Genomic DNA, 25,705 nt, shown 5'->3' on the forward strand with positions numbered 1-25,705 from the left:
ATTGCCTGAGGACAAGTGGGTTTTTATTTATTTTTTTATTTATTTTTTACAATGATTATTATAAAGTTGTGGGATATGTTCGTCCCACGTCTCAAGAATCAAAGAGCGATTTTTGCTAAATAAGAATTTTTTTTAATGGACCTACATTTCCGTAATTTTATACAACCCACCTAACTGCATACTGTAATAACTTATAGGGATGCTGCTGTCAGTAAAGCAAAATATGACTAAACAAAAAAAAATATATAGAAAAGTTTCAATAAAGTCTAGCGTGAGGCAGCATTTGTGTTTATGTCGCTCGCGGTGTGCGCCACTGTTTGGATCTCCATGCGGATGTGACATTTCAGAGAGGAGCGCGACCGCCATTTTGAGTTTTACCTCAAACTGAACACCATAAACCACGGGAGCGGGTGAGAGAGGCTCTGGCCGTGACCGGGCAAAATTATCTTTTCTCGTTTGAATAGCCGCTTGGGATGCAGCTTCGGTGTACAATTGCGCGTTAGGGGTTCAGGTTAGATTCACAAATAACGGCGAGGCGAAACGCAGTCATTTTAGTGAGTTTAAACTTCTAAATTAGTGCGATTTCACATTAGAGTCTGGTTTGAATGGATAGGTTTTTTCTTCGTTCCCCCCCAGAAGAGGGACAATCGGAGGAGCACACAGACTGGAAATATTGCAGGGAAAGTTGTATTTAAAATAATCTTGCGGAGGCGCATGAGCTGCGCTGTTTCTTGTTTTATCACTTTTGTTAGCTCCAGCTGGGCTATCTGTGTTTTCCCCGGCTGCAGGTTGTTGTGAGTTGCAATCGCCCCGCACTTCTACGGGGGAAAGCCGGGGTTTCATTCATCGGGCCTTCGTGAAGCAGAAGCCCGAGGCCTCCGACTATCCTTACCGTTAGCATCCCTTCACCCAGGCGCCGAGATTGGGCGAATAGCGAGCAAATACGTCCGCGTTTCTCTGCCTGCTCCCCCACCGGCCTCCCTTCCTCCATCCCCGGCGCTGACAGCAGACAAGGCCGAGGTCGTCTTAGTGCAGGCCCAGCCGCAAAGGCTCGACCTGTTTACCCCACCTCCGCGTCCTCCGACTCCCCACCAGCCTCTGCCCGCGGAACCGCCATCAGACCGGACCGAGGGAGACAAAGAGCCCAAGCATCTTCCCATTCTCAAAGCCGCCAACATGAACCACCATCACACGCAGCAGCAGCAGCAGAAAGCCGGCGAGCAGCAGCTCAGCGAGCCCGAGGACATGGAGATGGAGGGTACGTCAAGGCCTTAAGCAAAAAACAAAAAGCTCACAGCCTCAAGTTTCATATCACAGCCAACATTTTCACATTAATCCCATATTTAACGAGTTAACTGTTTATTAGCAAGCCACTCTGTCGCATGTTTTGACCCCAATAGCTTGTTAGCCAGCAGCTAACGTTAACCGCTAAGTTAACGTTACCTCGCTGCATGAGGAGTTTAGCCAGTCAGCAAAAAGTCATTTTTATTTACCTTATCATATGCGTTATATTGCACTGTCACGTCGTTACTAGAAAACCCATTACGGTTGTTGTTTTTTTTAAATAACAATACTGTTAATTTGCCCGTTACGTGGGGTGGATTTTGTTCTGTTACTAGCGCCTGGCTATGTGCTGCCTGCATTAACGTGGCGCAGCCCATCTTTAAGCCTTTCTATCCAATAAACTGTGTCAGATTTTCATCTGATTATGTAAGGAGCCCCTCGGCTACACCTGTAGATCCTGTGGGGAACTTTTGAAAGCACTATTGGGTTAATTGTCATAGATGAGCTAGTTATTTAGATGGGCAAATCCGCATTCGCATGCAGAATGGATAAACGTAAGTCGATAACATTGGTTTATGCTTTAAGTTGTGATTTAAAGGACGGAGAAGCGTTTGTTGTTGATGCGATGTGACAAGGGCATTCGCCCACTAATGTTAACTTGTTCACCATTTAATCTGGCAGTTTAATGCCCTATCAGAACATCTGCTTGTTTAGACATTTCTGAAGAACCACTTCAATGAATGGCTTCCATCCGTAGTCAGCAAATTCTCATGTTCAGTGCTAGTGGAGTCAAATAAACAGCATCACCGGATGATTGCTGGACAACAGCACCATTTTGAACGATAATTCGCTCTTGAACTAACGTTACATAGAAGATGACGAGCTGTCTGTGGGATATCTAACCTAATCGGTTAAGTTGCATTCAGTTGTTGTTACCGTGTCTTATTAATGTTACTGTTGTTGTTATTGGCTTTGGATGTGAGCCGCATATGAAGTTGTGCAGCTCGATTAGGGAGAGTGGATGGCAGTTTTATTTCAAGATGGTGGACTGTATTTTGCACAGATCAGACTCACGAGAGGCCTGCTTGCGTATGTGTTTGTTTATATCTGGGTGACTGCGCGGCCTGTGGCACATGATGGCTCACCAAAGGATCCGGGGTCCAAGTAATTTATTTCCTCATTAGATGGTGTTGGATGACACCGTTTGTCCCGAATATATGGCTATGCTCTGTTTGTGGAGGGTGAAACGTTAGCAGCTCGGCTAAATGTGTATGGAGGGGGAGGGTGGTAAACGAAGAGAATCGACTCAGAAACGAGTCGTTAATGTTGCGTCTTTTTCCTCAGCGACACCTTTATTATTGATAATATGGGGAGAGTACCTATGCAGTAAGCTTTACATTTAGATTTAATGCGTTTTCGATATCGTAATGACTGCGTCAAGGCCAGCGCGTGGGGCTCCATCGACAACGCGCGGGGATTTTCTGCTTCTTCATTGTATAACGAGTCATGCTGTGGGACCGCTCGCCATTTTTAATGATTACGGCTTGCTTGTCTGGTTTTGGCTCGTACCCTCTCGCGATCGCGGTTATTACACTTAAAGGGCCATAGGACATCGATGTGATATTTTTACTTTTTATTTTAGACGCTACATTTTGCGCTGTGTTCCATCAAAGTTCTGCAGTGCACGTGTGGGGGCGTTACTGATGCTGCTGTCCAGAGACCCGTACTGTTTTGAGACCTTTCAACACATGAGCATATTTCACAGCTCACGAAGGCCTACGAATGCGCAAATTAAACGCAATTTGCCACTAAGAAGCATGCAGGTTGGCCTGTTTCTTATTCAGGCCTCATTAAACAACAAAACGTCTTGAAGAGAACCTGTTTGTTTAGTCTTGCATGCTCTTGATGCAGCAAAGGTTGTTGCATTCAAATTTGTCTGAAAAAAAAAATTGTGTAGCCTTTATTTTTGGGAAATCTTGAAGCCAAACTGTAGCCTAATGGGCAAATAAAATTGTCATTATAGCAATGGCTTTCTTCTCCGCGATGTTTGAAGTTTATGGCCTGCCCAAGTCAGAAAAATGGGTATCAAAATGATCTCAGTTCTTGTAAATGACTTGAGAGGTCATTCATGTCTAATTTCTGATTAGGAAATTCGTATTTATGATAATTCTGAAAGCATGTGAAGGCAGCACATGTCCTCCTAGGAAGTCATGTTTACATTGTCAGGTGTGCTCAAATCACATCTAACACAAACAAAAATACAGCAAGTGTTTTTTAAACTCTACTTCCAAATGATCAATGTGCATTGCATGTGTGTTTGCTTGGTTTTAATTATATTGTAAGTAGTTATACAGTACTGTTGTATTTTCATTTTATCAAGTCAATAAACACTACAGCCGTTGTATCCAACTCAAACTCAGATCTCCCACTTGTAATTACAACATTGTGGTTGTGTTCCTATGCTTTTAAATTGTAAATATGATCTTTCCACACACATCTTATTGCCTACCTTAAAATGTCACAAATGAAATTGGACATCGATGTGATATTTTTACTTTTTATTTCAGACGCTAAATTTTGCGCTATGTTCCATCAAAGTTCTGGAGGCGTTACTGATGCTGCTGTCTTTTAATTAAAAAAGATGTCTCCAGCAGTGTTTTAGAGTCCTCAATGGTTACAGATGCAAATTTAGTTTAGTCACTAGCAGTTCTCAGTGGTTTTTAAATAATTGTGGCTTTGCATGCTTTAAAAAAATAGAGCAGGATCTATTAAGTAGTTTGTTGTATAGATCTATCTACACATGCAAATTTTTATTTATTTTTTTTGGGGGGGGGGGGGGGGGCATTTGTACCTGTACCATAATAAGAGTGAGCTTGCAATAAATTTTATGGGCCTGGTGCATTTTACATTAGCATTAATTGACGGGAATTTCCGTTTTCTTTCAGCTGGGGACCCAGATGATCCTCCAAGAATTCCCCAAAATCCAGTCATCAATGGGAACGTGGCTATGGCTGACGGACACAACAACACAGAGGAGGACATGGAGGATGGTAAGGAACAATGAAGCTCGGCACCATGCATGATAATACTTTATTTTTTACGTGATTGTTTTTAATATCTCAAGTTATGAATGGAAGTAAATCTGCAGCTCTAACTGTTTATTTCAACACGTCATAACAGACACAAGCTGGCGCTCTGAAGCAACTTTCCGCTTTGTGGTGGAGCGCTTCAGCAGGCTGAGTGAGTCTGTGCTCAGCCCACCCTGCTTTGTGAGAAATCTGCCCTGGAAGATCATGGTGATGCCCCGGTTTTACCCAGACAGACCTCACCAGAAGAGTGTTGGATTCTTCCTTCAGTGCAATGCTGAGTCTGACTCTACGTAAGCAATCACCACCATTACACAAAAAAGTGGACAATCAATAAGTCCATTAATTCAAGGACATCAGTAAAATCTGTATACTAGAAAATGTAAAGTTAATATATTAAGGCTTTTAAAACCTTTTTTTATTTGGGAATAGTTCTCCCTTACTTAAAGCAGCTTATTTTTGTTTTTTAAGCGAGCCTAATTTAATTAACCTATTCCTCCTCGTATGTAGTTCCTGGTCATGCCATGCTCAAGCCATGCTCAAAATAATCAACTACAAAGATGATGAGAAATCCTTCAGCCGCCGCATTAGTCACCTCTTCTTCCACAAGGAAAATGACTGGGGCTTTTCCAACTTCATGTCATGGAGTGTAAGTAAACAGGGTTTTTTTTTTTATTAGCGACTCTGAGCTGGTGTTAGAGGAGAGCTGATGTTAAAGTGATGTTTTGATTTCAGGATGTGACTGATCCTGAACGGGGCTTTGTGGAGGATGATAAGGTCACTTTTGAGGTCTACGTTCAAGCCGATGCACCTCACGGTGTGGCGTAAGTCATTTCTCGTGACATTTTCAATGTTGACAAGCTTTTACGACGATAGCTGATGTCCCTGTTTTACTTACAGCTGGGATTCAAAGAAACACACTGGTTACGTGGGGTTGAAGAATCAAGGAGCCACATGTTACATGAATAGCTTACTACAGACTCTCTTCTTCACAAACCAGCTTCGGCGGGTGAGACGTCTGCCTTTCATTAATATCACAATCAGAAGGTGTTTTTGTTTTTTTTGCAATATTCTTACAGAATGCAGTATGTGTAACATAATTAGATGTTTGCTTGGGATGTGCATAAGTTAAATGACTATTAAAAACAGTATTCCTACTTTGCAAATTGATTTTCCATTGCCTGCTCTAAGCTCCAGTGGAATACAGCCAATTTTCCTATTGCATCCCTCACCTAACTGAAGTAGATGCATTATGTTGAGGAGATGATGCAGTCTGCTTTCAGGAGTCTTATTGGTAATGTTTGTTTCTTATTAGAGTCATACATCTCACCGGATGGGGATTCACTTTATATCGGAAAGAAAATGTGAAGCAATAAGAGAAAATATTGATTATCAGAGCCAGTATCACTGTGTCCCTTTGCTGGCAGAACACATTTTTTGTTAACAAGCAAAAATATATATATAAAAAAAATTCTGAATAAGATTGTTAATTGATCAAAAAACTTGGACAATTTATACACAACCATTCAGAAGTTTGGGGTTGGTAAGATTGTGTGTTCTAGTTTTCTATTATAGTTCTAGTAATTTATTTATTGGTTGCATAGATATGAACGGTGATGGTAGGGCGCATTTGTCACAAACATATAGTTAATGATAGTTCTTAAATAGTCAAACATGTAGAGCATACATTTGAACCATCAAACATATTTAACCTTTGTTGAATTAATTAATTTCTCAAATTATTATTGGTTTTTTTAATATATATATATACATTGTTACACCTTTAGAAAACATGTACATAACTGTTAAAACGTTACATATGCCTAACTGTTTGCATCACAGTTTTCGGGTCAAGGTTTCGATACGGTTCTATATTCAGGGAAAATTGGACAAGTGTTAAATAAAAATAAAGAAAATAAGAACAAATAATTAACTAAGCAATAGCAAAAAAATAAATACAATAGAGCAAATGTACACAAAATAAACAAGTTGGTCTTACATTAGTTTTTAGGTACAGAAATTGAAATAATCAAATGTTAAATGTCATTACATATTTGACTGTATAAATGAAAGATTAATCCTTATTAAAAATTGTGAGTTTGTCCAGTGAGGCGGAAGCCTTGAAAGAGAACTTTGTTTGCGTGCTGTCTGAGATGCGACTTTCCATTCAGAGCTTCGATTTATCGTGCACACAAAACTTCTGGCTGTGGCCGCAAGTTCTTATTTGCTGCTTCTGGCTCTTGTATGTTTAAATTGGCATGGCTTAAATTATTTTAAAAACAAATAGCAATGTGTGCTGTTCAGGTCTCACCAGTTCTCGCTGGGTATCTATAAGAATCTAGTGAACGTCTTCTGTTGCCCCATTCACTCGCTGCATGCTTATGTGGACAGAACTAGCTTCTTTCGCTCGTCAGAGCAGTTATTCTTCTGTTACTGAGGTATTAAGAGACGCTATATTTCCTGTTCATTAATTCATATTTTCCGAGCATTATATTTCCGGTTCATTTTGAGAACGTAGCAGGATAAGTCATCGCCATAGTCTAGTTAACGAATGGGAAACACTGCTTCTCATTTATGTGGCGGTTGTCTATTTTTCAAATTGATTATGTAAGTGGAAGTGGTGTTTTATTTATTTTTTATTTGTTAATTGATGTTTTTTAATGGCATATTGTTTTATTTAAATGTTTTCAGAAGTAAAGCACAGGTTGATGCTGTGCATATGTCAGAGAACCTGCTTTGTATTTGCTTTTTAGGCGGTTTATATGATGCCCACTGAGGGAGATGATTCCTCTAAAAGTGTTCCCCTCGCCCTGCAGAGGGTGTTCTATGAGCTCCAGCACAGCGATAAGCCTGTTGGGACAAAGAAGCTGACTAAGTCTTTTGGGTAAGTTTTGTTTTGAAAGTCCAAGTTTACAAGCAGTGTGAATCAGGAACTGACACATGACACGTCTGCCTGTTGACATTAAGCAAGATGTGAAGTGTGGGTTTCATGTTGTTCTTTGTCATTTTCCTTGGATATGTTTTACACTTCGTATTGTTTTGGGTCTTCGTAATAATTTTTGTAAATGTTTTTGAACACATTATTTTAGTTTAACTACATGGCTTTAATTTTTCTTTTTAAGTAGAAAAGTTACAATTGTGTTGGCAGATCTTAGACTTAGAAGGTTAGGTTGCAACAATAAGGATTAAATTAAGCAAAGTTTAGAGCTAATCAAGGATTTGGTGATCAAGGATTTTTGTTGAATATTGAGGCAGTGCGTGTGGATTTTATAAACCTGGAAATATATTTATAGTATCAAATAATGGAATAATATGCCAGCATAATTTATCAGCAGATATATTTTAAAAATAAATGAAATCCAGGATCAAAATGTTGTAATCCTGCTTATTTCTAAACAAGGTTTAAATTTTGGTGCAACAGAATTATTTGATAAAACTTGATTTAATCTAGATTTAAAACTTAATCTTTATTGGTGCAACCCACCCCATGTGACCTAAATGTTTTCGATTCACAATACCATTGTAGAAGTAAAAAAAGCTCTATTCATATACTGTCGGGTAAACTTTTTATGTGAATCCCAAAATACGTTTGTTTATATTTAAAAATTGTCCATTTCCTCAGATGGGAGACTCTAGACAGCTTCATGCAGCATGATGTACAGGAACTGTGCAGAGTGGTGAGTATCCCTATCTTCATGGATCCTCCTCTTTTTACTTTAACTTGATCAAATGAAGGATTATGCATGTCAGATTGAATGATCATGATTTCGGTCCAACTGTTTTTGTGATTGTGCCAATTATAGTTGTTGGACAATGTAGAGAACAAGATGAAAGGAACATGTGTGGAGGGTACTATCCCAAAGCTCTTTCGAGGAAAGATGGTGGTAAGTCACCCGGACTGTCTCTGTGGTTTTGCTCTACATCTGATTCATTGATTCGGGCTTACCACATTTGGGTGTTTTCTCCATTTCAGTCCTACATCCAGTGTAAGCATGTGGACTATCGGTCAGAAAGAATAGAGGATTACTATGACATCCAGCTCAGCATAAAAGGAAAGAAAAACAGTAAGTGTGCCTTTCTTTGTTATTCTGTTTTTGCTGTTCTTTGCTTTTCTGTTCCAGGAAGGCCTTTCTTGTTATGTGGTCTGTAAATGCATGAATTTTCTGACATCTTGCAACTGAGTTCCATGATGGATACTTGATCTGACAGAATTAGCTAATTCAGCTAAGCCATTTCAAGAAAAATATTGTTGTAGGACTGCTCGCAGTCTGAGATTTAAAGGTGGACGTATGTTATTAATGCATCCTTTCTGCCCTGCAGTCTTTGAGTCATTCAAGGATTATGTGGCTGTGGAACAGCTGGATGGAGATAACAAATATGATGCAGGGGAGCATGGTCTACAGGTGAGGGGTTTGCATACTTCATCACCCATCCAAGCTAACCAAACCTAAAAGTGCAGTCACATTTACCTGTGTATGGTAAAATGCAGTCTTCTATATTCTTTGAATATGCAACGCTTCTGATTGATTAGCTGCTATAGGTAAATAACTAGGGAAAATAACAGTGCAGTAAATGGTAACTATTGTTGGAAAAAAAAAAAACACTGTTTAAATATGATACATGCCAGTTAAATAGCATAATGGATTTTTGTACAGCTGAAATAACTGGAAATGGGTGACAGGTGTCATATTGGGGTCAAGTATTTTAACCTGCCAAATCGTAGCCTTTACCAATATAAAGCTGCTGGGGTTTAATGTAACCGGAATAAACTGCTTCAAGCATCGATACACCTTTTTACAATGGACAACACACCTAATTTTTCTGGTAAATTTAATTTTGGTGATGTGACTGCCTTGACTCTCTAATAGTATACAGCTTGTTGTGAATGATAATGTTTTCATTCATTGAACTGGTGTGCTGTTTGTGGTTCGTTTGTCTTCTAGGAGGCAGAGAAGGGTGTAAAGTTCCTGACTTTCCCTCCTATCCTGCATCTACAGCTCATGAGGTTCATGTACGACCCTCAGACTGACCAAAATATTAAGATAAACGACAGGTAACAACTTTTTTTTTTGTGTTGTAGATGTAATATTCTGTGCTTTAGATCTGCCGTTTTGACATTAAATGTGTCATATTAAATGACGAGTTTGTGACCAAACAAGTGAAACTCGCACTCATTTAACTTCTGAAATTATTTCTGTTTTAATGATGAATTTAGCATCAGGATAGAATAAATGCTTGTCATGTGGAGAGGAAGATTACACTGAAAATATCCTTAAAAGAGTGACTCATCTAAATGGTTTTTTTTTATGACTGAGCGCTAACTTTGATTTAGACTGGAGGGTGCACTTTAAGATGGTCTGGCATAATCTGTTGTTCACTCTCTCTGAGATGATTCTAGAGAAATGGAGGCTGAGCTTGATGTTTTGCCTTGCAGGTTTGAATTCCCAGAGCAGTTACCTCTGGATGAGTTTCTGCAGAAGCCAGACGTGAAAGACCCGGCCAACTACATTCTCCATGCCGTGCTGGTGCACAGCGGAGACAACCACGGGGGCCACTACGTCGTCTACCTTAATCCTAAAGGAGACGGCAAAGTGAGTGTCACCGCACCAATAGTGAGAACCTTTAATTTCTGGGGTCCTTATCTTTTTTGTTTAATGGGTGGGCTTTTTGGGTGGCTTGTGGTTGCATGAAATGTATTTTTTATTTTATTTTTATTTTAGTAAAGTAAAACTTAAAAGCATTGGAGGGCTCTAGACTGAGACTGAATTTTGCTCCAAATAGTCTTTGTTAGTTTTCACACTGCGTTTGCTTATTGTTGATAAATTACCATTTAAAAGTTTAGGGACAATAAGTTTGTTTTTTGCTTGAGGTCCGTTTTAACCCGGTAGTCTACTGTGGCTTTACACATGGAAATTTTTTGTCAATCTGCTAGTTGTTTTTGTCGCAAATTACTTTATTGCGAAGAGACCCAGATGGTTAATAATTATACAATATTTTTGTTTTGACAATTATATTACACCTAACAAAAATGAACCAAATCAGGCATTGGCACAACCAAAACTTTGAGGCAGCAGTGCCACAGTTTTCATTAGGGGTAGGAATTACAGGGTACCTTGCATTACACGAAACATGGCTCACATACCGATAATATCATGATAAAGACATTTTGCGTTAAAATTAAAGGCATATTGCCTGGCAGAGTGATTTTGAGACATACTTCCTTAATTTCTTTGTGGGAGAGTGATTTAAGTACAGAAAACGCTGTTAGAAACTTAGAACATCAATATCTTTGGGTCTCTGAAGCGTCTGCCTGTGCAGCGTCTTTTCTCACTCGAGCATAAATTGCTGGTTGTTTTTCTCAACATAAACATCAAACAATATAAACACGATAATCATATGCTGACTCGTGTGCATGTTCTTTACGTTATCTGGTGCAATGCGCTTTTTTTTTTTTTCGTTCGTGCTGCTTGAGAATGCTTTTATTAATGTTTTTTTGTTTTATATTTTGGTTTACACACAGGCCTAATGTTTAATATTTTCAACTAAAAGAAGACTTTTAATATATTGTAAACTTGTTGTGTATATTGCCTAATTGTAAACTTGTTCAGAAATGGTGAAAAAAAACGTTAAAAAAATTAAACTGAAAAAATAACGTCTTTTTTGTTAAACGTCATGTAAATAAACGAATATTCGATTTTTATTAACCCTAATATTCGAATGCAATATTTTTGAAAAATGCCCATCCCTATTTCAAACGCTCCTGTTTGTATCTAAGTGCTCTGTGAAAAGTGTTAAAGATGTCTATACAACATGTTTGACCCATCAACGGTATAAAAGCTGAAGTGCGTCCAAACTTTTGACTTGGGCCGTCTATTATTTTACTTGCACTTGTTACAAACCTCCTTTTCTTATGGTGCGTTCACACCAAACGCGAGTAATTTCAAGTCAATGTAAAGACACGTTTATGCATCTCTAGAGATCCTGCGCCACAAATGAGCTGTTAAGCGTGACGTGGTAGATGCAAAATATTTTATTTGATGCAAATTCGCAACATCAGCCGTCTTGCAAACAGACAACTGCCTAGTACCGGCCCCTCGCACAAGAAGCGGGTTTCGCCTCGGACACACGTCAATTCGCCACCTCGAGGAGCCATGCAGTAGCGACGCTGGGACCAGGAAAATCTATTTAGAGTGGCTTATTTTATTAATTAAAATATCTATTTTTGGCACCAGCTCATAGATTCTCATATCGCATGGAGATGGACAACGATATGTCGCCCTATTGATATTTTGTCCCACCCCTATTTTCATAGTCTGGAGCCCTGCATTGTGTTTGTTTGTTTTTAAACTGTAGTGTATAGTCTTGTAGCAAACATTGTTTTGACTGGCATTTTGTTTGATGATTTTGGAGTGGTTTATTTAATTAATTTCCACATGCCTTCATAATTTTATTTCCAGATGTAATGTTTATTTGTTCTTGCAGTGGTGTAAATTTGACGATGATGTGGTTTCTCGGTGCACTAAAGAAGAGGCCATCGAACACAATTACGGTGGTCACGATGATGACTTGTCAGTGCGTCACTGCACTAACGCTTACATGTTGGTGTATATCAGAGAGTCCAAGCTCAGTGAGTGCCATAAACATAATTACGCCTGCTGTGAGGTTAATTTATGATGTTATCATTTTAGCACAAGGTTATGTGGACCTGTAGCAGCAATCCAGCTCTTATGAAAACCACCCTGTCTTTGGTTGTGGACCTTAGGGCATGTGCTTGTCCTCTGTCCATCTGTACTTATAATGCTGTTGTCATGTCCAGGTGAGGTCCTGCAACCGGTAACAGACAATGATATCCCCCAGCAGCTGGTGGAGAGGCTGCAGGAGGAGAAGAGGGTGGAAGCCCAGAAGAGAAAAGAGAGGCAGGAGGCTCACCTTTACATGCAAGTACAGGTATGGAGCAAACCAACCCAACCAATTACTCTTGGGAATGCAAATGCTCCTTCTAATTGGAGGACTTATTTGTCCACTTGGTGTGCCAGATCAAATGGTCACTTCAGGTCATGTTGGCATAGGCCTTAAGTTTAGAGCTTTAGAATTGGATTTGTAAAAGAATTCCAAGCTACTTTGTGTTTGTTTAAACCATCCTGCCATCACTCTGTGTTCCTGTAGATGGTGACAGAAGATCAGTTCTGTGGACATCAGGGCAATGACATGTATGATGAGGAGAAAGTAAAATACACAGTGTTCAAGGTTCTGAAAAGCTCTACTCTGGCTGAGTTTGTCCAGAACCTTTCACAGACCATGGTGAGCCTTCACTTGACACAAGTTCCTTGGATAACATTTTTCTCTTTTCAGATCCTTACAATGTTAGAAAAGCAATTTAGAAAAAAGAAAAGAAAAAACGTAAAAAATCAGGGAAACATGCATTCAGATTGAGTTTGCTCAAGCAACTTAATTCGTCTTGTGCGGTTTTTCGACAAGTCGAACCACGAACGACGTGCCAACTGAGCTAAACTATATGAAGTTCAGTGAGCTTCTGAACTGTTTGAATAGCGTTTGTGGTTTGACTTGTCGAGACTGTTTTCCAAAGATGGCGCCGTCTGTGTACACAAAGTGGACTGTCTATAAAATATCTTCTTATTTATTAAACGGTCTGTACACTTCCAAAGTTCTCAATGCTTCGTTTTGCATGTAGGAACCCTCATTATGGTAGTGTGGGGCTATTTTGAGCCTTGTTAGTGGTATTAACTAGTGATTTATTTTTGCTCACTCTATGCCCTATATACTAGCCTTATACTCTAAACAGTTTTTGGAGATAAAACTCTTTACATTTGATCATGGGTCACCAATCTCGGTCCTGGAGGGCCGGTGTCCTGCAGAGTTTAGCTCCAACCCCAATTAAACACACCTAAACCAGCTAATCGAGGTCTCACTAGGCATAATAGAAACTTTCAGGCAGGTGTGTTGGACCTGGTTGGAGCTAAACTCTGCAGGACATCGGCCCTCCAGGACCGAGATTGGTGACCACTGCATTTGATTATCATGAAGAAAAAAAAAACCTCAGAGAACGGTTGACTAGGTACCAATGTTTTATTAGACCAAAGGTTCATTATGCGCCGGAGTTCTCCTTTAAGTGGAAACATAACTGGAACCGTTCCTTTTTATTCTTAGAACCGTTCGGCCTGATTCATGGTGGCAAACAACAGACAGTGTAAAAATGAGCATTACCACACAGTAAATAATGAATGACCGTCAGCAAACAGCAAAAAGATAATCCTGCTACAGTAACCTCATAATTTAATCATACTGCAATGGGAGCTTGCAGATCCTTAAATCAGCAACATTCATTTTGAAATGAAACCTCTAATTAGGACAAATTCTCATTTTGTTGGTATTCACATTCGCTTAATATCTGAGGATAGTTGCGTTTCTTTTCTGGTTTGTCCGTGGAGATGGTCTCAATGAATTTCTATTCCTCCAGGGTTTCCCGCAGGACCAGATGAGACTGTGGCCAATGCAGGCCAGAAGCAACGGCACTAAACGGCCAGCCATGTTGGATTATGAAGCAGATTGCAACAAGTCTGTAAGTCTGCGCACTCATATTTTTAAACATCCATACTTTTTATAACATTATTATTTCATATTTTGCTCTTAATGCACAAATAAAACTGTGTATGTCATTGTCACAAACAGATGATCGACTTGAGCGATAACGAGAACCCATGGACAATATTTCTAGAAACTGTAGATCCAGAAATGGCCTCTAGTGGTGCAACGTTACCCAAGTTCGACAAAGACCGTGAGTTTCAATGTGTACTTCTATATTATGAATATACTCGGAACATTAATGATGTCGTCTGTAGGGTTTTCACATTTCATTTTATGTTGAGCAAAAAGGCCTTCAAAAATCTGTCAGCTCTGATTTAACCTTTTAACCCTGGTTTTGATTTTCAGATGATGTAATGTTGTTTTTGAAGATGTACGATCCAAAAACCAGAAGCTTAAATTATTGTGGACATATCTACACACCTATATCCTGTAAAATACGTGAGTAATAAAAGCTACATAGAAGTTTTTGTTGTGAAGATCTAATTAAACAGAAGTCAATCCTTTATTATGTTTAATCCATTCTAACCCTGACCCAAACAGGAGACTTGCTGCCCGTTATGTGTGAAAGAGCAGGGTTTCAGCAGGGAACTAGCCTTATCCTCTATGAGGTAAGACTGTTGGTTTGAATAATCTTATCAATTTGTTTGTTGTTGTTTTTTTTTAAATAGAAAATAGTTAGTAGAAATGCATTAGTAATCAGTAATTGGTATGGTTGAAAATATATATTTGTATGCTACAATTTAATTGAAGCATTAGAACATTATAATAGAGCAGGATGGAAATATATTGTTTGTATTTACTGTTAAAAAGTTTGGATATATATTAGTGTCGTCAAACGATTGAAATAGTTAACTCGCGATTAATCACACATTTTTTTTTAATCTGTTCTAAATCTCTCTTGATATATTTTTGTCCCATTATTTATTTTTATTTTTTTTCTCAATTTAATGCTCTTATCAACATGGAAAAGTGGATCGGCTTGCTTTGTGCAAAAGTTTTTTTTTTATTGAAAACAAAGTTGGAATATACAGTGTTCAATTTCACACTAACATTCTCAGTTGGAGCAAATAATCTCACGCACAATGTAACACTGTCCATCAATAAAAGGGTGAAAGAAATACTCACGAGGTCCTGATATTGATGAGGGGCCGGAGAATTCGCATCAGCTGTGTGTGTGCTTGGCCATCATCAAATGGTGTTTCAGGCTGGATGTGCTGCGATGATGATAGCTCAGTTCACAACGACAAAACCCAGATCACTTTGGTCTTGTCAATGGAACCATTTGGCAACTTTTAAAAAGTAAAATTTTTGCCTTAACGCCGTTAATAACGCGTTTAACTGACAGCCCTAATATATAATTCAGGGATGTGATTTTTCCGGATTAATCCGGAATTCCGGATTTTCCGACCTGAAAATGTGACCCACGTGAATCATGCAGATCTGTAAAAAAAAAAAAAAAAAAAAAACGGGGGGTGGGGGGTGTCGGATGTCGGCAGCCGGAGTGAAAAGGAGAGAATATGAGGACATAACCCACAACTGGCTGACGTGCGTACAGAAAGTTCCTTTCAAAGTATCAACAAGGACGTATTTGCGTTCAGCTAGAGAATGTCTATTTGGTTCAGCTTGTTCACCTGCTCAATTTCGTATCTAAGTCGCTCTCGCGCTGGTATTGTCAGTTGACAAGAACATCACAGTTAGGTCACCAGGGCTGGGCGATATATCGATATATTTCAAATTTGCGCTATGATCCTTGCTCCAAGCAAGCTGCAGACTGCAGCTATCGTGCATTCTGTCAGTTGCAGTCCTGACACCTCCGTCTCAACAGCATTAGTGTACAACGCGACAGATACTCGCTGAGGAACGGCTACATCAGTTCAGCGAGTTCACAAAAGTTAATTTGCATCTGCTTTAAAGCCTTGCCGGTTAAACATGTCATTCACTGCTAATGCGCACATGCACTAAAAGCTTGTAACAGCGCCTGGTTGCTGGACTAAGTTATCTTTCGAGTAGTATTATTTCGCTAATACTCTCAAATATACACAAGGTTTACATAAGAACGTTTGGTTATGTCCAGGGGTTAAAGTGGTCCGGAACTGCGTTCCGGCACCTCAGATAAATAAATAAATAAATAGATTAATTAATCTCAACGAATCTCTCCCGATATGGACCAACTTCCCTTCCTCCCCGCTGAACGCGAGCGATAAACACAAAGTATAAACTATATAAAGTATAAACTGTATAAAGTATAACAGCATAAAGTATAAACTATATAAAGTAGCTATAAACGCCTCGTCCGTTTGGAGAGGTGCGCGCGGAGCCCCGCGCTCGTGCGGACGCGTCTAGTTATACACAAGGCTTTACAAATGCTTGAAATGCACTTGCGGTGGTTGAGCGCGGTAAAGTTAGTTTTAGGTCCGAAATATTTCGCCTGACATTTGTTTTCCCTATAGCCGCTGTTCTAGGGTCTTACAAAGAGATCAATAGCAGGATAAGTTTTAACAAACCATTGTATATCGACATTAATATTCGTTCATTAATATTCAAAAATCACCTGCGTGCATTTAATGCTGCATAGAATCCTGAGAATGTTTTCACGGGTTTGCACAGCGCATGAGGGAACGTCTGCCAATTCCACCAAATAATTTGTATTATTTAAAATTACTTTTTTAAATTCCAAAGCTTGTATTAGGTGGCAATACAGACCTGGTAGCCTTGAGTAAATTAACTTGTTTAAGATAATGATTCATGAAACATATAATTATCAATTATTTACTTCACTGACAGATGCAAATGAAAGACTATCAGTCAAAGTTCAGGGGGTTTAGGAGTTTAGGAGGGGAAGAAATAGGGCAGGATAAGGAGACTGAGAAAAATAAAGATGTAGATGAGAAGAGAGCAGGCTATTGACAAAATAATCGAATGCCCACTGACATGGTTTTAAAGCTATTTATTATCCTTTTTTTGTCCTTCAAAAGTCTTAAATGGCACATAATTTGTGCCATTTGAGTTTCGACAGGAATAAATATTTTTAAAATCTAATACTTTTTATACATTTTAAATTGTAATACTTTAGTTTTACTGCTTTTACTGTATTTTTGATCAAGTGAATGCAGCCTTGGAGAGGGTATGAGGCCCTAAACTTTTGAGCTGTGGTGTATTTCATGGATCTTAATGGTTAATATAAATGCATCCTACAGAACTAGGAATTGGCTTCAAATAGGGACCTATAGTTAAAACATGATGCATTCTGTTACAGGAAGTTAAACCGAATTTAACAGAGCGAATACAAGATTATGATGTCTCCCTGGACAAGGCTCTGGATGAGCTGATGGATGGAGACATAATTGTTTTCCAGAAGTAAGAATTTGTCTTTTTAATTCTTAAGTCGTTTTGCACAGGTTTACATGGCCTTGTAGTTGATATCTCTTTTGTCGTTTCACCACCAGAGACGATCCTGAAAATGAAACCAGTGAGCTGCCTACTGCAAAAGACTACTTCAGAGACTTGTACCACCGTGTGGATGTCATCTTCTGTGACAAAACCATTCACAATGACCCAGGCTTTGTTGTGACACTGTCAAATCGAATGAACTACTTCCAGGTTGGTATGGATGGATCTATGGATGGATAGATGGATGGATGGATGGATAATGCAAGCAACCTCTGAAAATTGTCATCCTGATTCATTTTCAGGTGGCAAAGACTGTTGCGCAGAGGTTAAACACTGACCCCATGCTCCTACAGTTCTTCAAGTCACAGGGGTACGTCTTCTAATTTTTAGTTTAATGGGACTTCTTCACCTCTACTCTCCCACCCCATTTCCATCCATGAACCTAACTTTTTATTCTCCTTCCTCTCAGGTACAGGGATGGTCCAGGCAACCCACTCAGGCACAACTATGAAGGCACTCTCAGAGACCTGCTGCAGTTCTTCAAGCCCCGGCAGCCTAAGAAGCTCTACTACCAGCAGGTGAGAGAGAGAGGCCTTACCTTCCACTTGGCACTTCTCTAAGGGAATATGAGATCTGCTAAGCTGTTACGTTCGGGGCATCTGATTTATTCATGGTTTTCCTCCCACAGCTCAAGATGAAGATTACAGACTTTGAGAACAGGAGGAGTTTCAAAGCCATTTGGCTCAACAGTATGTTTCGAGAGGAGGTAAGAACGTGCTGCAATAATTCTGCACTGAATATAACATTAAGCCAGTTAACCCTACATATTTACAAAATGTACTTTTCCAGCATGTTTAGCACACTTATCAGTGTGAATATTTTGTCCCCCTTTGAATTAGGAGATCACACTGTATCCTGACAAGCATGGCTGTGTTCGGGACCTTCTGGAGGAATGTAAAAAGGCAGTGGAGCTCTCCGACAAAGGCTCAGAGAAGCTGAGGTCTGTGTGTTCTCATTTCAGTGAAAATTAAAAGCCCTGAATAATGGAAACGGGGTTCCTACGCAGTATTGAAAAATATTACTTTTCAGACTTTTACCCCTATTCAGTTTTCTAAAATATAAAATGAAGAATTTCTAAAAATAAATGCATCACACAGGCTGGGTTAAAACTATAATTTTCTCAATTTTAATCTATTCTCATTTTTCTGAATGATATCAATTCTTAAATCCCATGAATCAATCTTTTAGTCTGGTCTATTCATCAACTGAAAACAGCATAAACTATGTAGCATCTCCCATCCATTTTTACTTTTCGTATGAAATAAGGTGAGCTTTTAAATTCTGCTCGTTTTATTATAAAGTTGAAACAATAAACACCATCTTGGCGCTCTTTAATGTGGCGACAGATGGCTGTGGTACCTCAGTTCAAGCGAAGCGGCAGCACGAAGCACCAAGAACCGATCATCTTCCGTTTAATACCAGTTGCAGCAAACATTAATGAACATCAGAAGATTTGTTGGAAGATACAGAAATCCGTATCAAAATGCATAAAGGCATGCATTTAAAATCACATTATAAAAACAAACATGCACACACATTGGGGTGTAACTTTACACAGAAGTCACAGTTTGGTACATGCCTCTGTTTTGGGGTCACTGTTCCATATGAGTTCTGTACAATAGGAAAAATTGGCACACTTAAGTTTAGGGTCCAATTCTCACAATTAACTGTGACATTTGCCTCAAACTTATTACTGATTATTAATAGTTGGTAGTTAATAGTTAGTAAGGTAGTTATATTTAGGTATTGGGTGGGATTATGGGACGTAGAATGTGGTAATGCATAAGTCATTAAAGGGTTAGTTCACCCCAAAATGAAAATTCTGTCAGTAATTACTCACCCTCATATCATCTTCGGAATACAAATTAAGATATTTTTGCTTAAATCTGAGAGCTGGATCACTGGACTTTTTTAAAAATATTTTTTTGTTAACATAGGCCTACTGTTTAATGTTTTCAACTAAAAGAAAACTTTAACATATATTGTAAGCTTGTTGTGTATATTGCCTAATTGTAAGGTCGTTCAGAAATGGTGACAAAACGTAAAAAAAAAAAAAATTATGAGCCTGAATATTCGAATGCAATATTTTGGAAAAATGCCCATCCCTAATGTGCTTCTGTATTATGACTCGTCTTGAAATGGAAATCTTTTATTAAAAACTGTCACTTCTGATCAATTTAATGAAAAATCCCACTGACCCCAAACTGTTTAACAGTACAAGTACAAAGGGATACATAAGAATTTCCAAGCGTTAAATGTTATTGCTATAGATTTAAGGTTAGACATTTGATGTTTCATGCAATGTTAATGCACCTTGCGTCTTTTGAAATTGATGAGCCTTATAGAGCTCTTGAATGTGAACGCATTACTGACTGTCGATCCTGAGGAAAATCAGCCAGTCGTGCTTTAATCACTCACTGATGCTGCTATACAAGTCACTCTGTTCATAATTCTGAGTCCTTTCACTTGCCACTTCTAATATCATTCTCTCTTTTGCTCTTATAGGCTGTTAGAAATTGTCAGCTACAAAATTATTGGGGTTCACCAGGAAGATGAATTGCTAGAATGTTTATCTCCAGCAGCCAGTCGAACATTCAGAATAGAGGTAAGGATCAGCTGATACTCAACAGCCCTCAAATCCCATCATTCACTGATGTGCACAACAAGGAATCTATTCCCTAGTAAAGCCTCTTAAAATGATTTGGAATCGGAGAGTTGTCACTTATTTGTTGATGCTGTTCCCTTGAAACAAGTGTAATGTCTTTCGTGGCACAGGAAATCCCTCTCGACCAGGTTGAGCTGGACAAGGAGAATGAAATACTGATTCCAGTTGCACATTTCCACAAGGAAGTCTTCGGGACATTCGGAATTCCGTTTTTGCTCAAGATCCGTCAGGTGTGTTAACTGAGTGTAGATGGATTGTGATCATTTGTTCAGTTTGCACATCTTGTGTCCTTTTTAATGCGTGCATTTATTGTGGCAGGGGGAACCCTTCAGAGAAGTAATGAAGAGAATTCAGAGCATGCTTGACATTCAGGAGAAAGAGTTTGAGAAGGTAAGAGCAGCAAATGTTAATGTGCAAAAACATTTCCAGGTTTGAGAATTCACTGATACAAATGCAAAATTAAGGTCAGTGACCCAAGGTATGTAATAGAGATCTAAACGATGAGAATGTCAATCATAATACTACCTTGGACATGACATGATTTAATGATTTCCTTCAAACGAAGTGCACAATCATATTAGCGTCATTGTTAACACTTTACGGTAAGGGTACATGGTTGAACAACACCTTAATTAAAATATTTACTAAGATGAGTACATCATGAATTATGATTTATTACGCATGATCATGATGTTTTCTTTGTTCACAAAAAAGTGTTTACTATCCAGTAACAGTTGTGGTAAATTAATCATCATGAACTCATGCATAAAGAAAGCATTGATTCATGCTTTCAAGACTACTCTTCAAATTATTAAAGAAATATACAAAAATATCAATATATATCAATTAATGTGAGAACTGATTTTCCAAGCATATTCTTGTCTTCATAGGCTGCAGGTAAATGGACAGACCCTAAAATTTGCCTATCACTGCAAATAGCACTTTTTTTTTCTTTTTCTTTTTCTTTTTTTTTTTGACATTCAAATACAGTAGTCGTCGTTAACGATGCTTAATCTTTTAGTGACTTCATCATGTGTGTGTGGCCCCTCAACTAAAGTGATGACTTGGTCTTTTGAAACACTGATGGACAATGTGTTTTCATTATTGTTTAAGTTACCCAGCATGTTCATGTCTCTTCCCAAGTATTGTTGATTTAACTGATTTATACCGTTTCAGAATAAACAGACTGGTCTTATTGTTAATACGTCACCATTTTTTGTATGTTTGGATAGATGCTGAAACGTATAATATGGACGTATCTGCAACATTTAAATGTAACATTATTACGATTTTACATCTACATAACGTTTTATGGATATTCCATATCATCAGTAATAATTCAGCAGCAGTAAACCTGAGAAATAGAAAAAATGCTCTTGGCTGGATAATGTTCAGATTTCAACATCTCTGTTTTGACGCATCAGATGTTTGTCCTGACTGTCTAATCCCTTAAGACATGACTGACTGTTTACATTAATTTTGCATCATAAATGCATTTTGAGATCCAACCTCTTTCACGAGTCGCACAGATGCATCCTTATTTTTAATTAATTATAATAAATTGTTGTACACAATAAAATGGCTATAAATTAAAATATTGTTAATTTATTTATTTTTTTGTTATATAGTGACTCAAATTATTTGATGTAAGTGTCATAGTGCTTTAACTCTTTTTGGACCTGGATTACTGAAATATATAAAAAATATACTGACTAGAATGTATGCATCATTGACGTCAAAATCTGGTCTTATTTATTTATATATATATATAATTATTGTAATATCAGGGCAGTTTAGAGATCTTAAATATGCCTTCTGGTTTGCTGAAGACCTGAATATGGAAAAATAATTGAAGCTATTAAGGTTTAAATGGTAGTCGATTTAAATTGTATTTATTTCCATTTTCGGACAGTTGAATGGCACTGAAATATTAACTAAATTTTAACCCTTGTGCTGCATTAGATTTTTAACACCGTTGAGTTCATTAAGGACCAAAAATGGCCACATATTAAACATTGCCTAAAATATTATATATTATTATTATTTTCCACTTTTACCAAGTTAAATCTTTTAACCAGCATCAGTCCTCATCATAACTACCAAAAATGTATTCAATTTCAGGATTTTAACCCTTTAATTACCAGTTTTGTTTGCGAAACCATCGATTAGTATAAGAGGAAAAAACACAAAAATTCAATTATTTTCAATAAACTAAATGCAAAGAGAAAACTTTAGATTTGGATTATCACAGTCCCACTTTGCAAAAAATCCCACTTACCGCGTTAGAGACCAAAAATGGCCACCTATTAAACATTGCCTATTGCCTAAAATAAGGTGCATTTCCACCCATAGGGAATAAATATGTAGTGACGTCATCTGGTGGAATACACTATATAATGCAAATATAATGCTTTTGCTTCAAAATGAAAGGATGTTTGTGCAAAAATCATGTTTCATGTATTACTGACAGTCTCAGATTTAAACAACGTTTTAATGGGTTTCAATGGGCCATTTTTGGTCTTTATGGTGCTGAGTGTTACTATTTGATCTACACAGTGTGTGTTATACATATTTTGCAAAATGGGATCACATTTTTTACATGTATCCAAAAAGTCACAATTTTGCCAAATTTCATACCATTTGCATTAAAACAGCCAAAATGGTCAAAGAAATTAAACTGCAAAAGACCAAAAATGTCCCTAATGCAGCATAAGGGTTAAAGGACTTAAAAAATAAATAGTTTAGACAAAGTGCCTTGTAGACATTGTAGAAAGAAGAAAAATCAGATCGCTGTCCTCATTTAGACCCAAGTTAGGTTTCACCCAGACCACCAGTCATTATCAAATAAATGAATGTGTTTTTATTTTAGTTCAAGTTTGCAATAGTCATGATGGGCCGGCATCAGTATATCAACGAGGAAGACTACGAGGTGAATCTGAAAGACTTTGAGCCACAGCCAGGTATGTCACCCTTTTTTCCTCAAATCAAAATGCATGTGCCATGGATAGATAAAATGGGTTAGCCTTTGCTTGCACAATATAGTTGAAAGAGTACAAGAAAAAACAAAAGTGCTAGTTATTAATGATACATTAATATTTTTGAAAAAGAAACAGCTACAATTAATATTACTATTTTAAATAGCAGCACTGCTGCATGCGCTGAAACAATAGATAATTACTGATAAACTGACGTGCTTTATTACTTGAACTTTACAGACGCATCCTAAATGGGATCAATCAGATATACAGGACATAAACGTATATTACTAATCATAATTGCACAGAACAAAAGGTTTTGAATAACTTGACTGGGATAGTCATGGTGTAACTGTTAGTTATGCTCTAAAACACAACTGCACAAAGAATTCACATTCTTTTATAGTCATGTTCTCATTATTATTTTATGTAGCCTGTATGACAGACTTGGTAGCACTTTACTGTATTTTCCTTCTCGAAGTGATTTCCAATCGTATGTCAAGCATTCTAAAACCATTAGTGTGAACCGATCGCATCTGAAGGAAACGATTTGATGTATCTGTCAATTTCTTATCAGGCCAATAACGATAACATTAAACACCGGTATCGATTATGGTGGCCGACATATCGTGCGTTCCTAAACCTTCTCATATTTTGTACTTCATCAGGGAACATGTCACACCCGAGGCCTTGGTTAGGGCTCGACCACTTCAACAAAGCTCCAAAGAGAGGTCGCTACACGTACCTGGAAAAAGCGATCAAGATTCACAACTGACAAGCCCCCACTCTAACCAACGATACTAAAGACTTTAACCAAACCTCTTGTGTGCACCACTTTTAACACCTGCTGTCTGGGTACACAGGCACCATGTATGAAGTCTTCAGCGAATGGAGTGACTGCTGATGCTCCTGTTTTTCTTTTGAGGCTGTTCGATTTGGCTTCTCTAACTATTGACTGCCTATTTGTCTGGAAGAATGAATTGGATTTTAACAAGAAAGGGGGAACCGTATGTCCTAGAATTTTGTTTTGATTTTTATTTTTCGTTGTTTTTGTTTGTTTTTTCTTTTCTTTTTTTAAGTTCGTTTTTAAAAGAATTGTTATGGCAAGAAAGCTGCTGCATTGTGAGGTAGAGGCAATGGAAAGAGAAGTTGTCATTTGCAGAAGCTGAAAAGGATACCTCCATTCTTCAACAACAAAAAAAAACAAAAAAAATCCCCACAAATGGCTGATGCTTTTGCTAGTTGCCCTGACATGGTTGTCTCATTTTCTGGTTCCTTAGTGCAACTAGTCAATTTTCATGTTTACACAATTCTTCTTTCTCACTTAGTTTGGTTGGAGAAATTCAGTTTGTCGTCTTTGGAAATCCTGTATAATAAAGTAAAGAGCCACAGCATCTGTTTTAAAATAAATAAAAATGAAATAAATCGTCTGTACTTCATCTTGCACGTTGGCACTTAATAATCCAAGGTTTTACATTTTTCAGCACTGTTAAATGTAATCTTTGGTTGGAGTTTGATTTGCATATCCTTTTGGGTTTGTCCCAATCTTTTTTTCCCCTCTTCTCCCCATAAAAGCCCCTCCCCCGCTCTTTAGCTCCTCTGTCACTGGCTGTGGGATTCGCTTGCTGACGGCTCCAGATTCGTTGTAATGTTTGTTGGCACGAGGCTGCAGATGCATAGTAGACTGGTTTGGGACATAGAGAAACCAGCATTAATGAACCAATACAAACTTCTTTTTTTTTTTTTCTTTAAGCACAGAAGGAATGCTCCCTAGTGCATAGTTGGCTTTGTAAAAACAATTTAAATTGTATATTTAAAAAATGAACATGTAAAATTAAAAACAGATTTGTTGGGTACAGATCAATTCAGATGTTCATATTCATTGTGTGTAGGTTTATTTTGGATCCTGACAGTTTCATTTTTGGATTTTTTTTTTTTCCCTAACTAATTGCAACCGTTTGTCTCGTTTAAGTGCAGTACAAAGATGACCTGCAGATCACATCTTTCTTTTTTGACTATTTTTTTTTTCTCTCTCCAGTCTAATTCCTCCGTGTAGCAGCAGTGTACGACAACTCTTCCTGTATATTGCCTTTTTGCTGGAAAATGTATGTTGAATAAAATTTTCTATAAAAGCTACAGCCATGGTCCGTGGAGAATTGACTCGAGATGGTGTTGTTGATTGTAATGCTGTGCTAGTCACATGTAATATGAAGAAAAACACAATACAGCTTCTCATTAAGGTATTGCACAGGCATGTTTATGGCATTTAGATGCACATTTGACATTATGAAGTTTCAGAGGCTTTTTACAGAAGTGAAACATGGCTTAACAGTAACCGAAGAGTAACAGTAAGTGAATTTTTATTTAACATACAGCACAACCCTATTATAAGGCCCCATGACTTTTCCAGTTTGTGATATACAAGGATGACAAGATTTACCATTTGTAATTTTTTTTTTTTTTTAGGGCTTGACAAACATGTAAATATTTTAGAGCTTTTCTAATAGAGTTAAATTAATTTACATGCCTTTTCCAGCTGAAGAAATCACTTTTAAAAGGAGTCCATCTCATCTCTATACTCATTTTTATTAGACCGTGTGAACTGGTTCTTCCAATGAAAAATTAAGTAAATTAAAATT

General features: G+C 37.9%; 1 protein-coding gene across 4 annotated transcripts; it reads left to right on the plus strand.

The window, feature by feature from the left end:
• The first annotated feature begins 398 nt into the window (after window positions 1–398).
• Window positions 399–24,505, plus strand: usp7 (ubiquitin specific peptidase 7 (herpes virus-associated)). Of its 4 annotated transcripts, none has more exons than XM_039686913.2 (31): window positions 399–1,258; window positions 4,230–4,334; window positions 4,465–4,663; window positions 4,881–5,019; window positions 5,106–5,194; window positions 5,271–5,379; window positions 7,124–7,254; window positions 7,993–8,047; window positions 8,174–8,254; window positions 8,344–8,434; window positions 8,691–8,773; window positions 9,314–9,423; window positions 9,805–9,982; window positions 11,853–11,997; window positions 12,187–12,317; window positions 12,537–12,671; window positions 13,849–13,950; window positions 14,061–14,166; window positions 14,322–14,414; window positions 14,517–14,584; window positions 17,233–17,333; window positions 17,423–17,576; window positions 17,669–17,736; window positions 17,836–17,944; window positions 18,055–18,132; window positions 18,266–18,366; window positions 19,932–20,031; window positions 20,202–20,321; window positions 20,410–20,481; window positions 22,961–23,051; window positions 23,735–24,505. In XM_039686913.2, exons 1-31 carry the CDS (start codon window positions 1,177–1,179, stop codon window positions 23,839–23,841), a joined length of 3,333 nt encoding a protein of 1,110 aa, XP_039542847.1. In that variant the 5' UTR covers window positions 399–1,176; the 3' UTR covers window positions 23,842–24,505. The 4 variants fall into 4 exon arrangements, with proteins under 4 accessions (XP_039542847.1, XP_039542848.1, XP_039542850.1 ...); XM_039686914.2 differs by having other exon boundaries at window positions 9,805–9,961; XM_039686916.2 differs by lacking the exon at window positions 399–1,258 and adding an exon at window positions 1,651–1,838.
• The last annotated feature ends 1,200 nt before the right edge of the window (window positions 24,506–25,705 follow it).

Source organism: Pimephales promelas, chromosome 3 (assembly GCF_988280905.1).
Source record: "Pimephales promelas chromosome 3, fPimPro1.hap1.1, whole genome shotgun sequence".
Taxonomy (NCBI): Eukaryota; Metazoa; Chordata; class Actinopteri; order Cypriniformes; family Leuciscidae; genus Pimephales; species Pimephales promelas.

Coding starts and splice junctions, on each gene's coding strand:
- usp7 (XM_039686913.2), top strand. CDS start 1,177: ATGAACCACCATCACACGCAGCAGCAGCAGCAGAAAGCCGGCGAGCAG. Junction 12,318..12,536: donor ACCTTTACATGCAAGTACAG/GTATGGAGCAAA, acceptor GTGTTCCTGTAG/ATGGTGACAGAAGATCAGTT. Junction 12,672..13,848: donor AGAACCTTTCACAGACCATG/GTGAGCCTTCAC, acceptor CTATTCCTCCAG/GGTTTCCCGCAGGACCAGAT.